The sequence below is a fragment of the Canis lupus genome, chromosome 15 (assembly GCF_048164855.1).
Source record: "Canis lupus baileyi chromosome 15, mCanLup2.hap1, whole genome shotgun sequence".
NCBI classification, from domain to species: domain Eukaryota; kingdom Metazoa; phylum Chordata; class Mammalia; order Carnivora; family Canidae; genus Canis; species Canis lupus.
This window is the reverse complement of record NC_132852.1, coordinates 4,887,838-4,903,948: the sequence shown is the minus strand read 5'-3', so window position 1 is coordinate 4,903,948 and position 16,111 is coordinate 4,887,838. Positions and strand designations below refer to the sequence as shown.

The 16,111-nt window shown below is 40.7% G+C and overlaps 1 protein-coding gene across 2 annotated transcripts; it reads right to left on the bottom strand.

Moving 5' to 3' along the window:
• Positions 1-6,600: 6,600 nt before the first annotated feature.
• On the bottom strand, positions 6,601-11,764 carry LOC140604574 (beta-defensin 107A-like). 2 transcript variants are annotated; one of them, XR_012007397.1, is made up of 3 exons: positions 11,577-11,764; positions 7,825-8,226; positions 6,601-7,252 (listed from the first exon to the last, which is right to left on the bottom strand). XR_012007397.1 is itself a non-coding variant. In XM_072775811.1 (2 exons), the coding sequence occupies exons 1-2, from the start codon at positions 11,644-11,646 to the stop codon at positions 8,084-8,086; spliced, it is 213 nt and encodes a 70-aa protein (XP_072631912.1). In that variant the 5' UTR covers positions 11,647-11,764; the 3' UTR covers positions 7,630-8,083. The 2 variants fall into 2 exon arrangements, 1 of the variants encoding a protein (XP_072631912.1); XM_072775811.1 differs by lacking the exon at positions 6,601-7,252 and having other exon boundaries at positions 7,630-8,226.
• Between the last annotated feature and the right edge of the window lie 4,347 nt (positions 11,765-16,111).

Below are 16,111 nucleotides of genomic sequence, written 5' to 3'. Positions count from 1 at the left end.
AGGAGGGTTGTGTGACTCTCCCAGGTCTACAGGGAATGGTGCTGATCTCTGGACGGAACGTGTACATTTTTCTAGGATCTGCCAACCTGGGGACATTATCCACTTGGCTTCCCTGCCCTCATGGAGGGTATATGCCTCAGGAGAGGAATGTGGAACATGCTGAGAGGGTTTCCGCATGAAAGGAAACCAAGCAGTGGAGTGGGAGAACTGTAGCCTCGTTGTGTAAAAGTCTTCTGGGGAACAATCAGAAATGGTCTCCAAATATCAGACCCTCCTCTTGAATAGAAAATGTAGTCAGTGTTTTATAACAACCACCCATGAACAATCCATAATAAGAGACATAATAGTAAAAGTAATAATCAAGAGCAATGTAATGATTGGAGGACGATCACAGTGACTTTAACGCTATTAAAGCAATTAATACTGCCAAGTCTCCTACAACAAACCTAAGAAGTTGGGAGATTCCGGTACATATTTCTCAAATTCCTTGTCAAATCACAAGATATCAGGACCTTCTTCCTGGGGTATCTCAGGCTCTGAGCCCCATGTTCTGATCAAGAAAATTATTTCATAAGGCCAAAACAGGTAGCCTGTGGCATAGAAAGTCAAACCAACTAGGTCCAGGTAATGGGGGATCTTGGGAACTTGTGTGCACATACCAGTGGGGGAGCTTTAAAGAATGGAGGTGGAAGGGGGGCTGTCTGGGGCTGGCCAGCCACATGATACCCATCAGATTTCAAGTATTTGGCCAGCCCAGGGTGCATGCAGAGAAGGCAGGAGCCAGACTCACAGCCAGGGTCCATGAACCATGCTATGACTCCCACTAAACCCCAGCATTTTCTTAGCCTTAGCATCCCATTGCCCTTCTTCCACCTCTTCCATCCAACCACTGGAGGTCCAGGTAACCATATTTGCATATAGAGGCTCTGGGCTGTTGGAGTGTGAGCCTCTGTCAACCAGACCAGCAGGGGTGACAAAGGCAAGCATCTGAGTTTCATATTGCCTTTGGGTGAACCCAGGAAGTGCTGAAGTTGCTGGAGTAGGTGGGCAGTCACCACCCGGTGCCTTCAAAAGGCAAGTTCCCCTTTTTTGGAACAACGAGAGGACTTTAAACATATCCAGGGACTCAGGCTGGCTGAGATTGTCCAATGGTGGTTCCCTGACGCTGAGCTGAAGTACAAAATTCTAAGGATATTTGCGCAAGTGTCAGCTGAAACCTCTCCAGGAAGACAAGAGCTGCTCCTTGGTTCCCAAGTAGACTCGAAAACATTTGACGACTCTGGCCATCCAAGAACAAAATCCCTATGTCTTCCCGCTCATCACAGGAGGTATCTGGACCTACAGGAGCTCTCATAAAGTTTTATTAGAGATTCAGTTAGGTCATGGGAAGCCTGGTTGGATTTCAAGTTTTGACACTATCAGTTCTCAGGGTCTGAGCTGAAGCAGATAATTCTGAGGATGCTTCAGTTCAGGATAACTTTCTCCATCATCTTCACAGAGGCGAGTGATCCCTGGGCCCCCAAGTGTTCTTTAAAAACTTTGTGGAGGTTCTGGTGGACCAAGGATGCCCGGAAATGGCCGCAGCTTGCTATGTGGAGAGGGTTTCTAGGAGGCGTTCAGAGGGAAAACCAGGCATAGCCCAGTTAACTCCCTGAAATGAGGATGGAGTAGAGATGGAGCAGATAAAAGGGGAAGGGAGAGCTACTTGGGGAGGGAACCTGAGCTCCATGAATAGGGACCACCAACCCCAACTGTCAGAGTAGACAAGCACATCTCCCCACTCCTCACCCCTGCCCCCAGCCTTATCCCCTGGGTGTTCAGGCACAGCCGTGGTCAGTGCTTGCTTTGGAAGTTGGTGCTGTTTAGAGAGCGCTACAGAGTTCCTGTCCTGCTCGACGTGACATTCTCCCCAGGGCTCATTCTTTTCTCTTTTTTAATATATCTGATTTTGTTTCCCCCTTTTCTGTGTTTCAATCCTAAGCTCTCTGCCTTTTGTTCGACCCTCTTAAAAAGTTCAGTCTGATCAGGTATGTCCATCAATCTCATCATCTTGTAGAACTCTGTCTCAGAGATTTCTGAGGTGTCACAACCAATATTGTTGCCAGCTGTGTATGTTGCTCCCTGTCGCATGGAGATGTCTCTTGGCTCTCATCCTGGGATTCCCACCAGAGTGTTCTCTTGAGTTTTCCACTAGTTTTCTATTGTCACTGTAATGAATTACCATACACTTAGTAACTAAAAACAACAGAAAATATTTCTTTCTTTCTTTTTTTTTTTTACAGGTTTGGAGGCCTAAAACCTACAATGAGTCATTTTAATAGTCGTATGGTGGTATCTCACTGGAGAAACCCCTATGGATTCTCTATGTTTCTTACATACTTCATTGTCTCATTTGATGAAAATACTTTGCTGCAGTTTTCACAATTGGCCTTGGTTCTTTAAAAGCAAATAACTTTGCTTAGTAAAATTATATATGGAGAAAATATAGAAGTGAAGTATACATAATTGTTTCATTGAAGATCTAGTAGGTTCCTTGAGACTAGAGAGTGTGCCCCATTTGTCCATAAGTCTGCAATGTGTGTTAATAAAAAACTCCAGGACCACCGTCATCATTACTCTTCCCCCATTTTGAGTTACTACCATTGGTAATTAAGCACTGTTGTCACCTCTGTGTCTACTTCATACATTTCAGCAAACCCTAGGTTTCTGTTCATCAAAACAAATGAATAAATATCCTACCTCAAGTGTAATAATATCGCCTATTCCTCCTTGAATATACTTGGCCAGGACTTTTAGATACTGGCTGTTCTCTTTTATACTTCCAGTTCTTTCCTTGGTCAAAAGCAGGGAGTCTGATGCAGGCTATGGTAAGGCATGGTTGGACAGGATGGTTAAGACCTCTAGTTCCTGTTTCTACCCTAAATGTAGAAGGGCACATTCGGTTTGGGAGTCAGCTGGAATCTCAGGAGGAATCCATTTGAGAAGACCAGAGTTGAAAGGTAACAGGGGGAGCCAAGGGTGGAATAAAGCCATAAAAAATGACTTAAGCCCCAAAGATCAGTTGTATGGAGCTAATTTTCTTAGACTCAGTTTTCCTATAAGTAGATCCTTATCATTTCCCATTGCCTGGGCCCCTGAGCTGTATCATGGCTCTGTCATGCTATTATCTGAAAGTCACTAACTCTTGGAGAATATAAGCAGAGGAGGTTTGGAGACAAAAAACACTGTTAGGAAAATGCCCCATTTTCTGTTACCCATCTCCTGTTCTGTTTCACTGATGAAGTACAGATGGTTCTAAACACCTGGAAAGCCCCTGACTGCAGTTCATCCAAGTCCATCTTACCAGACCTAGGATGTGATGCACACAATCAGGAGGGAGCATTCAGGTACCAGGGAACTATGGTCTCTCAAACACTGACTATCCCATAGGACGTAGTGGGATGTAGGTAGTGTAGGTCGTGGAGTCTTTGGCCTATGTGTAGGATTCTCTCAAGTGCTCAGTTTCTCAAACTGAATAAGTCTTTTATAAACTTGTTTTGTTACCTGAGGAGACTTGGTTCAAAAAAGAATAGATTTGCACGAAGATAGTAATGGTTCTCATGGGTGATGGTGTCCATACAGACAGGTGGAAAATGACTTCATTTCAGTCCGCACTCACCAGGACTAGTAGAATGTCCCTGCATCATGAGGACATTTTAATACCTCCCTACAGGTATCTGAGGACAGGGGTGTCCTATGATAGCAGAACGGCCTTCAAGGGAGGACAGAGAGTCCTTGTTATTTTGGATGCTCATGGAAGTGGGCAGTTTTGAATGGAAGTAATTGTCAAATGGGAACATAAGCTACGGACACTTTGGCAATAAAATGGAACAGCAATCTTTCAGGTCAGTTAAAGTGATTTTGACTAGATTGACAAGAAGTTGGTTTGAACGAGGACAGGGTATTTTGTCTGAGAACTTGTTTCAGACTCTGCTAACTAAAGTGAAACTCAGTCATTCTGTTCTGAGCTCCCACAGGCTTCCCATCAGGCTGTGGAAACTGCCATGTTCTATGTTACTTTGCTGGACATGTATTTTCCAATGAAAGTCTGAGGTTCTAGGGCACCTGGGTGGCTCAAACGGTTAAGCATCTGCGTTTGGCTCAGGTCATGATCCTGGAGTCCAGGGATCCAGCCCCGTTTTGCTCAGCAGGGAGTCTGCTTCTCCCTCTGCCCCTGCCTTCCCACTTGTGTATACCAGCTCTCTCTCAATTGAAAAACAAACAAACAAACAAACAAACAAACAAATAAGTAAATCTATCTATAAAGTCTGAACTTCTCTTTCCCGAGCAAGGAGGTGAGCCATTTGTTATGTTCCTCTCAATATCTCCTTTTCAAAAAGTGCAGGACAGTGAAATACCACTGGGCTGAAAGACAGAACTTCTAGATTTGAGTTCTGAAGCTCCACTCTGGCTTCTAACTGGAAGTGTGGGACACAGAACCAGGGCACTTTCAAATCTCAGATGCTCCTCTGGTCGGTGATCTATAGTTGCCAAACATCACTATGCAGGAGATTTGATCGGACATGTGGTTTTAAAAATTCAGATTCTTAACTTAAGAATTCCGAATATGAAAGTGTGAGAGTCAGGAACAGACCTCTGATTTTCAAAAATATTCTAGGTGACTAGAATCAACTTTCTAAAAAAGATTTTTTTTTTATTTATTCATGATAGACACCGAGAGAGATGCAGAGACACAGGCAGAGGGGGAAGCAGGCTTCCTCTGGGGAGCCCGATGTGGAACTTGATCCCAGGACCCCGGGATCATGATCTGAGTCAAAGGCAGATGCTCAACCATTGAGCCACCCAAGCATCCCTAGGTGACTAGAATCCATTTGGCTCTAGAAACACTGATTTATATTACCTCCAAGGCCACTTCTAGCTCTAACATTTTAATATTCTAAGAATTCTTGTAAATCTGAGTGTGACACTTATCCTTAGTTTTTATGATTGAACAAGAAACCCGGTCTGTGGGTGTGTATGCGTGTGTGCATATATGCATAATATGTAGCATGAAATGTAGAACCATATCCAATCCCTAATTCTTGGTAAATGAGAACAATGTTAGTGAGGAGAGAGAAGGGAGGAAAAGGTATGGCACAATTTGCACATACTGGGGAATAATCTATGTACATTTATGCTGTGAGGGAATTGTGTGATTTGTAAGGGACAAGAAGCCTGAGGAAGTCATTTTTAACTTGAGTGCCTGAGTAAGTGGTAACAATATTTACTAAGATCTAGAACAGTAAATGAAGATCAGTTTTGGAAAGGAAGGGATAAAGTGCAATAAAAACTAGTTATTTGTGGGTGCCCATCAGAGATCCAGTTAGGGAAGACCAATGCCCTGTAAAACTTTAGCATGAAGTTGAAGTCGGAAATACAGTGTAGGATTTTTATCAGACAAAGCTCATTTAGGTCAACAAAAATCATGCTGGGTATTCAGAACACGAAATTTAATGCAAAGGATTGCTTACACAGGTAGCAGATGGTCAAATGTCCACAGAGATTAATAACTACGGGCCCAGAGGAGGAAATGGGAAAGGCGCTATCAGCGGCAGGGGTCCGAAATCCTGGTGTTAGCTACCTACAGCTGGAGGCTGGATGTGTGAGTATGGGACACAGCACAGCTGGTGCTCAGACCTCTAAGTCAAGAACAGCTCATGAATGATGCTTAAGACTTTAAGGAAGGAGTGCTCCATGGCTGGGGCCCAGACAAGTGGGGTGGAGACATCCTGCAGCCAATGTTCAGACTTTTGAGGAGAAGATACGGCCAAACAGGGGGCATGGAGAACCAGGGTACACAGCAAAACAGGTTGTGGCCCAGCCATGCCTTTATGGGTGCTGGGTGCTGTTAGTTCCTTCAAGGGTTATTGCAAGGCTGCTGAGAAAGCCAAAAGGAGTTGGAGCCTGGAGCCAACCATCTGTTGCTGTTGGGGTGCTGCTGGCCAGAGCTGGAAATGAAAGGGACTGTCTTCACCCTTCATCTTATTTTCCTGTCTACTGCCAATGTCTTGCATTAAAGGGGCTAATGGGAAGCAACTGGCCTCAAGGTCTGGAAGATGCAGTGTGCAGGGCATCCATGCACTGCCGTGGAGTGGAGTAGAGAATGGAGGCTTGGAGCCTGGAAAGGCTGGTGAGGAGATAATGCCACATCAACAGGAGAGGCTGAAACCACAGGAGCTCCTGGAATTGCTTAGAGACATGTGTAATATGAAGATGGATGAATCCAGGGTGTGTGCAATCGCAGGAAAGGGAGAACATAGGACAACAGGGAAGAAGAGAAAGAAAGTAGCTGGAAGACTTCTATCTTCAAGGGCAGAGGAGACAGGAATGAAGGAGGAGACAGACCACATTGTGAAATGCTTGCGATGTATCGAGGTAACAAGAGATACCAACCATAGATTGCCGAGGGTGCCCCTGGAGTCTTTACAAAGAGCATGGTGACCAACACATGTCTAAGAGGTCATGGTCTCCTCATTAAGAGAAATCCCAGCAGGCTGAAGGTGGTAGAGGATGTTTCTGTAAGTCGAGAAGCAGAGGAAGACACTATACACACCACTGTTAATTTTGCAAGGAAACAGGAGAAAAAAAAAAAACAGAAAGAACAGGGTATGAGGCCTAAATACATTTAGATTCTCAAAGGCAGTTAGTTTTATCTGAGGCCTGGGTAAGCAACTTCTGGGAAGACCCCAGGACCTGTGATACTTGCAAAAAGAGAGCTTCTTCCACCCACTCGTCTCTTGTGTAGTTTTCAGAATAAAAAAATCAGCCCATTAGCCATGAAGATATGTAGCAGCACCAGAACATTTTTTAGAAAAAATGTTTTGATTTCTTATTTTACAGCCTTTATAAATTGGCTCATCCTTGGAAGTAAGTTGTGTTTTATTCTGCTCTCCTTTATTTACATCTCTACAGAAAGCAGGCTTAGTCAAATAGGTAAGGACATTCTCCAGACTGAGCCAAGGGGCTGTCTTTCTTCTGTTCTGGAGCAGTGTGCTGTCAGTCTAGGATGACAGTGGCCTGTGACATATATATTGCTAGCCCTGAAAGCTGGGAGTCTGAATTTTGGCAAATAAGGGCAAAAGCAAACCTGTGTGCTGTTACCATCAGCCCAGACAAGCAAGGATCACAAGGTCACAGGAGGGATCTTGGAAAGTGTCCAACTCTTCTGCAGCTGTTTCCACTTCTTCTTCCACCCAGCTGCTCACCAGAGCTGCTAAAAATAATCCCTGTTCAGGCTTTTGCTCTCAGCCAGGGCCCCATTTTGTGGACAGGCTAAGAACATAAGACCAAAAGCCAAAGTGTTGCTGTGACTAAGCCGGCAACAGTGGCATCTTCTGGGGTCTCTATCTCCTCCGCTGTAATGAGGTGTTGAATTAGACTATCTCTAGGAACCCTGCTCTTGAAGAGGCCATGACTGCTACATTCTCACTACAAGAGGCCAGCATGAAGACGCTACCCAATCTTTGGCCAGCTTAAACTTGACACAGGCCCTTTTCTTTATGGCACTTGATGTTCCAGATTGAAGAGGGAGGGGAAGCCATGCTAACAGCTATCTGTGAAGGAGCCGGAGAAGCATGAGCCAGCAGGACTGCTAAGGCGGCCACAATTTGTGTCCATCACGTGGGCATGTACTATGTGGTTGAGTCGTCTCATATTACAGAGACCAGAGTCTGAACGACAAAGACCCAGGGTCACAGCTCTGTCTGAAGCCAGGGTTTTAGAACATTTCAACCATGGTCCCACCTTTCCATTCTACCTGTTTAATCTGTTAATCTGCTCACTCACTTTATCAATCCATAAAATAATTAAGGGGGCCTCTGCCAGCAAGTGAGGATTCCGAAGGTCAACATAACACAGTGCCTTCCCCCAGGCCCCTCACGGCCTACAGATCATATTTCTCTGCAGTGTCAGAAGCTGGACTGACCTCTTCATTCAAAGAATGCCCATGTTGGAGGTCAAGAGAAAAAATCCAGAGATGTTTGCCGCATGGAGCTCACAGCCAGAGGATCTTTGCTTCTCACTTTCTGGAGCTCCTGCTTGGCTTTTAATTATTCTTCCTTTTTTTGCAGCAAAGTGGTGTCAGTTCAGCTCTACAGCCCCCAATCTTATCTTCAAAGGAAAGGCACTCAACCTCACAGCGACCATCCATCTTCTGACACTGCATCCTTCTGTGTATAGCTCCATGGGCTGTGTGGAGAAAGTAAGGCCTCAGTTATCCAGTACTTGGTGACCAGAAAGCAACATAACATCACCCAGGCCAAAATCACAATTCCCTATTACCGAGTCTCCTGCGGACACCGAGTACACGCCTAGCGATCAAAAAAGCACATGTCACGTGAGCAGCTGTATGGGAGCTCAGATTCCCTGCACAACTTACACAGTGTCCCTACTGGGTATTCAATTCCTTTTGCCATATTCATTTCTAGGATATCTAGAAGCAGAGTATGTCTTCCTGGGATGGAGGCAGTCTACTTTCTATTTTCAATAACATTCCTTCCCAATGTGTGATTGTTTTCATGTCTCCAAATTAATAGTCTCAGATATATGATAAAAGGTAAAGATGGGTTTGTTTATACTGTAGGCAGGTCAACGATAGCCCACATGCAACAATAGATCACAGCCATGTGGCTGTGGAGTTTCAAGAGTTTAGGTGCAAAGATAAAAGAAACCTGAGGCTGATCTGTTCTGTAAGAAATATCAATGAATAATGGGTTTAATTCTGGAATTCAGGGTGATGTGGACAACAAGTTTTTCTTCAGAATAAAGATTAAGCTGAAAAGAGTAAAGGTATTTTGAGATAAATGATTGAAAAAAGTTTTTGGTGATAGATGTTCTCAGGAGAAATAATACAAAGAACTGGCAGTCACTCCCAAAGGGAGTTCTTGGAAAATACAGCTTTGAGGAGGAGAAAGAACACATATTGCTGTCGTATACCTGAGATAATGCCATGCTGAAGAAACACTGAGCCTGTTCGTACCCCAGTTAGGACTCAGACCAACAGAAAGGAATTGCACAGCCTTAGATTTCTGCTCAAAGTAAGAGGAAATTTTTAATAGAGTCCAAAGTTGAACTGGGGATATTGTAATAGACTACTGAAGTTCATCAGGCATCTAGCTAATCAACTGACATGGAATACTCATAAGGTGTTTAAATACTTAATTGAGGCAGATAATAAGAATGAGAATGATGATTTAAAAACAATGATAAGCAGACAATAATAATATTGTACTTTCTCAGGGCACAGAGGATGTGCCTGCCTTTGTTTAAGCAGATTATAAAAACAGAGGGATTGTTAAACCTTCCCAAACAGTTATTTCTCACTTCAAACAATGAGTAATGGAATCTCTGGATAACACAAGGAGACTCAGCAAAACACATCAGTCCCAGGCCCCATGTCTCTGTATGGTTGCATTGATAAGTTTGGACCAATGAAACAGGAATCAAATGATGCAGATGCTTCTGTGCAATATTTTTGATCAAGTGCTTTACTTACTTTTCAGCCCTTCCTGTCAGAGCATCTTTAGAACCAGATGGAAGACACATGTTTAGGACACAAAGTTGACCTTCCTCCCTAGACTCAAAGTAACTTGGTGGAGAAGAGTCTTCTTTCTAACCATAATAGTCAACTTACTTGTTTTTTGGATTTTTCCCTAAAAGAAAAATAAACTATTTTTTCATTTACTCTCTTTTTAAATGTCTTTGTTAAAATAAGTTTGCCTCTATTTAACATAACAAGTATCTTAATCTTTCAAACAATCCTATTGTTATTATTACCACTTCTAGAAAGGAAACTGAAGCACAATGGTTTACACAACTTAGAAGGATTAGACCTGAGATCCAACTTCAGGTGTTTTGGTGTAAAAAAATCTGTATTCATTTCCTCTTCTCAGTTCCAGCTCTGAGATTCTGTGTGGTTGTTGTGATTGTGGCGCTCCTACTTTGAGCCCACACTAGGCTTGTTGTTAGGATTCAAATGTACCTGAGCTGAGTTTGGGAACAAAGGACCCTTAATGAATCAGAGACTTGTTGAATGGGAATGGAGAAGATGGCTTAAAATGTGCTTCTCTACCTGGATCCATTGTCTGACCTCCAGGAAAAGACAGGAGCAGAAACCAAGTAAGTGACCTGATAAATGAGACTTTGAAATGTAAGGGCATGTTTTTATACCTGTTTTCAAAAGTGCAAGGTGAAGAACACTTCCCAAGAAGGCCCTTTGGATCCCACAGTTAGAACCACGGTTCTACTCCCATGGCTTTCCTTTATAGTCTGCATCATTTATGGCACTTCTGAGAACTGTTTTTGTGTTATAGTTTTTATGAATCTTCTCATATCACCCATTCACTTATTTGTACATTTGAATTTTATCAAATACTTATTTAGTATTCCAGGGAACCTATTTTTTACCAACACACAAATAATAAAATAGTAAACTTCAAGTAAATTAAGCATGAAGATCATACTCTAATTACATTTTTTATCTCCATTTTACCTGCTTTTTCTATAGTGCCCAAACAATTGCTTATTAAGTGCTATATGTATTGGTCTGGTAGGCCTATTAAGGCCCGATTGTGTAATAAGTAAGTGCAGAAATCCGGAAATCATGAAGTAGTAAAGTGCTTCATAATACATGAGGAACCCCCATTAGTCATGACTTAATAACAGAAGTATAGTTGAGAAGGGATGGATATAAAAGTTTCTTGGTGGGGGGGCGATGGCACCTGACTGTCTCAGTTGGGCATCAGACTCTTAATTTTGGCCCAGGCCATGATCTCAGGTCATGGGATTAAGCACCACATCAGGCTCTGCGTTCACTGGAGAGTCTGCTTGAGATTCTCTCTTTCCCTCTGCCCCTCTTCCAGCTCTCTCTCTCTCTCTAAAATAAATAAATAAATCTTTTTAAAATGTCTTAGGGATAGAGTCTTGGCAGTACTGAGCAAAAAGAGATCATTTCAAAGCTCTCAAACATGTAAAAGCAAACCAATCAAGATGTTAGTTGTTTAAATGACATAATTTTCTATTCGTATGTGAGAACTAGAAAGAAATTCTAAGTAATCTAAGATTAGGAGATTTAGACCAACTAATAAAACATAAAAATAGGAAAAAAACACAAAAAAAGAGACTAAGAATCTCTTATCATAAGTTTTTTTTTTTTTTCATTTAGGCTACAAAAGCTATACTTCTCTAAATTAACACGTGTGCTTGAAATTTGCCTCTGAAATTTTCTCTCATTTTAGAGCTATCACTTTGGCACACGCTGAAGCTGTGTGGATGATTACAGAAGATGGAAAGAGAGCTAACTGTGAAGAGAAGTCTGAATCCCTTGGTGGAGCTTTGAGGGAAATTAACCAGATACCCTTCTGGGTGGAGATAGTTCAGCTCAGTAATTTTGTATTTAAGCTCAAGAAAAGATTTCTAGTAACTGCTTTGTGCTGGGACATTTTTAGAATACAGGGATTAGTCATGCACTTTTCTAAAGCCTGAACTTTCTCTCAAAAGACAGATTGCCACCCTTACATCTATTAGGATTTCCCTCTTACCTGAGAAAATGTGAGCAAGGAGAATGAGAGCAGCAGAAACTAAGAAAAAAATTCTCATGGCTCCAGACATCAGTAGAGAGAGGATAAAGGAGGTATAGTTGCTAGAATCCAGCTCTTTTATCAAGGGAAGTTGATTAAAACAAGTTCTACAGCTCTGAAAGGGCTGGAAGTCAACTTCAGTTTGAAATGTCCATTAAAAGGAAGCTATTCTTCATGCTCCACTGAGTAACGTGTGGGCTGCTGGATCAGGTGTTACCTCAATGATGTCTATCGGAGAGTAAGGCACACAGCTAGTCCCCCTGCCTGCATTCCTACATTCTATGTCTCTGCCTAGGCATCTATTCTCTGAAGCCCCATCTCAGGTGCCTACACTTCCAGAAGATCTATAACCCCCACTCCTTTTCTTCTTCAAGATGTTACTTGCAACTTGGTCTCTTATAAGATTATCTTGGCAGTTACTAATGGGTACCTGTAATAATTGCTTTTCAAAAATTATAGTATGTGAAGAATTTTTATCCATCCAGTTTGACTATCAACTCAACGGAAGAAACCAATTCTCCTTCCATCCTTCTCTTTCCATTGATTCCTCATAAAGTGCTTTGCAGCAATAGCCGTTCAAAATATACAGGTTCTTTGACTTAATTGATAGCTGTCTAACTAGGGAAACTCCTGAATAGTCAAACAGTTAATTCACAAATCTTACTGAACTTTTAAAGATTTTACATTTGTAAATATTATTATTAAGGATAATGGTATTATGACAAAATATGACCATACCTCATATGTTATGGGAATAGCTTTCATTCAACAAATATGGGTTGGAGAACTATGTATATGTTTATTTCATTTTACTAAGAAATTTGAATTTTATCCTAAAATCAAGGGGAAACTATTGAAAGATTTTTAAGCAGGGGGGTTATTTGAAATATTAAAACTCAAATGAGGAGTTCCATTTCAAATAAAGCAAAGTGAGCTCCTGACAAGAAGACCCTCCCACTAATAACAAGTGAAACTGTGGGAAAAAAAATTACCTGAAGAATATGAAAGTTGAAATAAATACAGGCGTATTTAACTTTTTGGAAAAAAAGTTAGAACTTGGAAAAATTAAACAGCAAAGAGTACATTCTTTCTGATTGCAATGTGGCATGGAGAGGCTAACTCAAAACAAACAAAAATATCTATCCTCTTTCTGAACTTATAAAGGCAGAGTCAAGGAAGACCATGGCTGCTGGAAATGAAGACTCAGAGAAGGGAGCTTAGGTTCTTTGTATGAACTCTCCCCATGACTTTTGTTGACTCCCAAACCATGCATGCATCTAATTAAGGTAAAACAAAACAAGATAAACACACAAATACCTCTGATATTTGAGCTGCTGCTCATTACACACTAGGCAATACTTGTCAATTGAGTTTAATAGAGATACTTTCCTGTTAAAACAAAATGTCAGCCTTCTTCAGAGGGTATAGCAGTATTCATATCCTCTTCCACACAACATTCTCTGTGTCCAGGACTTCAATGATGTTGAAATAATCAGACAAATGACTTTAATATATTCACTTTAATCTGCTCCAATAGTAAAGAAAATATACTTGCAATGAGTATTAAACATGGGAAATGTCATTAGAGAACAGAAAATATAAAGAAATGTTGATACTGAAAGATATAATACCTGAAAAAGATTAACTGAATAAATTTGATAGCATAGCAAATATGACAGGATCAAGAGTCACTGAATCAATAAAAATTATGCAACCTATAGATCAGAGAGAAAAAAGATTGAGAAAAATAGACCTTTGAGGGTCTGAGGGATAATATCAAAAGCTAGAGCAGACAGGTCATTGGAGTCTGAGAATGAGGAGAGAAACCGAATGCATTAAAAAGTAGTTCGAGGAAATAATGGCTGAAAACTCTCAAATTTGGTGAGAAGCACAAACTGACAAAACCAGGAAGCTCCTTGAATCACAAAGAATATAAATACTATGCTCAGGCACATCACAGTCAAACTTCTAAAGTCTAGAAAAGGGAGAAAATTGTGAAAGTACACAAAGAAAAAAAAAACACGTCCAGTTCAGGGAAATAGCAATTGGCTTCTCCTCAGAATTGAAAGAGGTCAGGTGACTGTGCACACATCTTGCAGCAGCTGAAGGAAGACAAGCACAACACTGCCACAGCCCCAAACTCCATCTGCAGGAAAGATTCCTTTAAAAAGGGAAGATAGAATAAACATATATTCAGGGCAAAGAAAATTGAAAGTATTTTTCTCTAGGAGAGATTCCCTACAGTAACTATAAAAGGAAATTCTTCAGGCTGAAGGGAAATACCAGAAGGAAATGTGGTTTTCAAGGAAAATGAAAAACATCAGAAAAGATAAATATCAGTGTAAGTACTTAAAAAATACATTGTCTTTTAATTTATTTGAAATTGATGTGACTTCTTAAAGCAAAATCTGTAACATTGCCTTGTGGGTTTATACTGTATGTGGATGTGATACATACAAAAAATATAGCAAAAAGACTATGAGAATAGGAAGAAATAGGTCTACCTATATGATTACAAGCCTTCCAAATTTTAAGAACAATGGATTAACATCAACCCTAAGTTGGATGTGTATTGATAATACCAGTGAAGCCATTAATTATAATACATATATTTAATGCAAAATTTGACACAAATATCACAGTAATCTGAAGAAGATAAGAGAGAGAACAGAGGAACAAAATCAAGTAGAACAAAGATGTCAAAAATAGTCAATTGATAGACCAACATCCTACTAATCTATCATTAATTACGTAAAAATGTTAAGGGACTGAATATTCTCCTTAAACAGCAGAGATAATCATATGGATTAAATAGGAAGACAAAACTACATGTTATCCATAAAGGAATCTTCTCTCCAAACATTTTTTTCCTTTGAGATAATTATAGACTCACAATAAGTTCCAAAAATGGTACAGAGAGTTCTTAGGCACCCATCACCCAGCCTACTGCAATGGGGACATTGTCCATAATTGTGAATTGTCAAAGCTAGGAAATAAAGTGGCAGAGTAACCTCAGATCACAAATTATACGGAAAGCATTAAATATAAAAAGACAAAGAAAGGCTGAAAACACATGAATGGAAAAACATAAACTATGAAAATATCTAGAATAAGGAGGCTGGAGTGCCAATATTCATTTCAGATAAAAAAGAATATTATCAAATGGAGAGTGGGATGCTGTGTAACACTTTTACACAATAACTGGATGGATTAAAATGGGGAAACACAGTTCTACAATGAGAGCAGAAGATTTTGATGTCATTCTTTCCAGCAAAGGCTAGAACCAAAATTAACAAACACGGGTTTGATGTAAACAACACTACCACCACGTTGAGTGAATTGGTATTTATGGAATACAACCCAAAATGACTGCAAAACACACATACACACCTTTTTCAAGTACATATGACACATTCATCAACACAGATCGCATGCTGGGCTATAAAACACATATACTTTTGTTGAACTATTGATTTCTCTCTTTGGTGTGTCAGTTCCCACTTCATGTGTTTCGTGGCTCTTGTTAGGTTTGTACACGCTTATAATGGTCATGTGTTCTTAAGGGGTTGACGTGTCTACCACTATACGGGGTTCTCTTGTCTCTCGCTCCACCTTTTTCCATCTTCTACTTTTGACCTCTTCATTTCATTGAATCCAGTGTGTCCCTTTCACACAGGCACACAGCATATAGTTGGATCTTTAAAAACTTTTTTTAAAAACCATTCTGCTAGACTCTACCTGGAGTATTTAATTCATTTGCATTTAATAACATAATTGATGAGGTAGGATTTACATCTGCCATTTGCTATTATAGTTTTCTTTTTTATTATTATGCATTTATTTATCTATGGGGGGGCGGGAGAGAGAGAGAGAGCTTAAGTAGAGGGTGGGGAGGGACAGTGGGAGAGAGAGAATTCCAATAAGGCTCTGTGTTGGGCTCAGATTCACAATCCTGAGATCATGACCTGAGCCAAAATCAAGAGTCAGAAGCTTAACCAGCTAAGCCACCAGGTGTCCCTGCTATTTGTTTCCTAAATTTCTCCTCCACCCACCTTTCCTGCATTACTGACTTCTTTTGTGTTAAACAGATATTTCCTGAGGTACCATTTGAATTTCCTTGTCAAATATCAGTGACTCTTGATCCTGTCATATTTTCTATACTCTCACATCTATTCAGTGAATCTTTTTCAGGTATAACTTTCAATATCAATATTTCTTTCTATTTTCTGTTATCTACTGATATTTCCCTTGTTTAATTAATTATGGCACTATGTATGTTTATGTTGTAAATGAATTTGCAATTAATTTTTAACAACTAGATTCCAATGGTGAACAAAAGCATTATTCTGTATAGCTTGGTTTTCTCCTCTTTCTTTTGTGCTGTTAGACAGAAGTAGGAGTTTTGAAGTACAAGAGACACTCTGGGTGACCTTGAAGGAGAAATCTGCCATTTTATGGAAAGAGCCACAGGTCAGGGAATGCCAGGCAGCTTCTGT

Coding starts and splice junctions, on each gene's coding strand:
- LOC140604574 (XM_072775811.1), bottom strand. CDS start 11,646: ATGTCTGGAGCCATGAGAATTTTTTTCTTAGTTTCTGCTGCTCTCATT. Junction 8,227..11,576: donor CCTTGCTCACATTTTCTCAG/GTAAGAGGGAAA, acceptor TTCTCCACACAG/CCCATGGAGCTATACACAGA.